We start from the raw sequence: 624 nt of genomic DNA on the forward strand, positions 1-624 counted from the left end.
TTGTGAGAATATTTTCTATATACCCATTTTCATATCAAAAACATCCCCACGTCAGAAATCCAGCACAGTGCTGGAGAACCTGAAGCCCAGTGTGTAGCTTACATTTGAGGTGTGGTGTCCAGTATGGATGTGGTTTAGCAGCAGGCGAGCAAGATTGGCATTCCGAGGGCCTTTCAGAGGGATCATAAAGACGGGCAGACCCAGGTAGGCCGAGAAGTTTAGCTCCTGTGTGAGAGCCTGGAAATAAAAACAGGAAAAATGAGGAGAAGAACGTAGAAGGGCTGACATAAGGACACAATCTAAGACAGACAGAAACTTGCCATGTTAAGTTAATTTACACCAAAGGCTCTTGAGATCAAAACACTTTTTCAGCCTGAACTTAAAGTGTACATCCAAACTGAGGAACTTACAGCTTCCGAGTTTCTGCGTTCCGTCTCAATTTCAGAATCTGCATCAATCCATGGAGAGAGCTTCCCAACAATAAGGGTATTCCAATCTAAGTAAAATGGATCAGTAAGAAACAACATCAACTTGCTTATAATTTCTTAGCAAGTCCTCAAGTCATCTCAGGCTCTTGTTAGTGCTAACAAGATTTACATGTAAAGTACATTATCCGCTTCCTAA

General features: G+C 41.8%; 1 protein-coding gene across 1 annotated transcript; it reads right to left on the bottom strand.

Moving 5' to 3' along the window:
* Positions 1 to 33: 33 nt before the first annotated feature.
* Positions 34 to 542, bottom strand: LOC109954346 (protein arginine N-methyltransferase 5-like). The gene is made up of 2 exons (XM_020589709.1): positions 411 to 542; positions 34 to 237 (listed from the first exon to the last, which is right to left on the bottom strand). The coding sequence occupies exons 1-2, from the start codon at positions 525 to 527 to the stop codon at positions 52 to 54; spliced, it is 303 nt and encodes a 100-aa protein (XP_020445365.1). The 5' UTR covers positions 528 to 542; the 3' UTR covers positions 34 to 51.
* Positions 543 to 624: the final 82 nt, after the last annotated feature.

Source organism: Monopterus albus, unplaced genomic scaffold (assembly GCF_001952655.1).
Source record: "Monopterus albus unplaced genomic scaffold, M_albus_1.0 scaffold6796.1, whole genome shotgun sequence".
NCBI lineage: Eukaryota > Metazoa > Chordata > Actinopteri > Synbranchiformes > Synbranchidae > Monopterus > Monopterus albus.

What these genes read in the sequence shown, in the direction of transcription:
- LOC109954346 (XM_020589709.1), bottom strand. Translation starts at nt 527, where the DNA reads ATGTTGTTTCTTACTGATCCATTTTACTTAGATTGGAATACCCTTATT. An exon ending in AACGCAGAAACTCGGAAGCT is followed by an intron (nt 238 to 410) that starts GTAAGTTCCTCA and finishes TTTTATTTCCAG; the next exon opens with GCTCTCACACAGGAGCTAAA.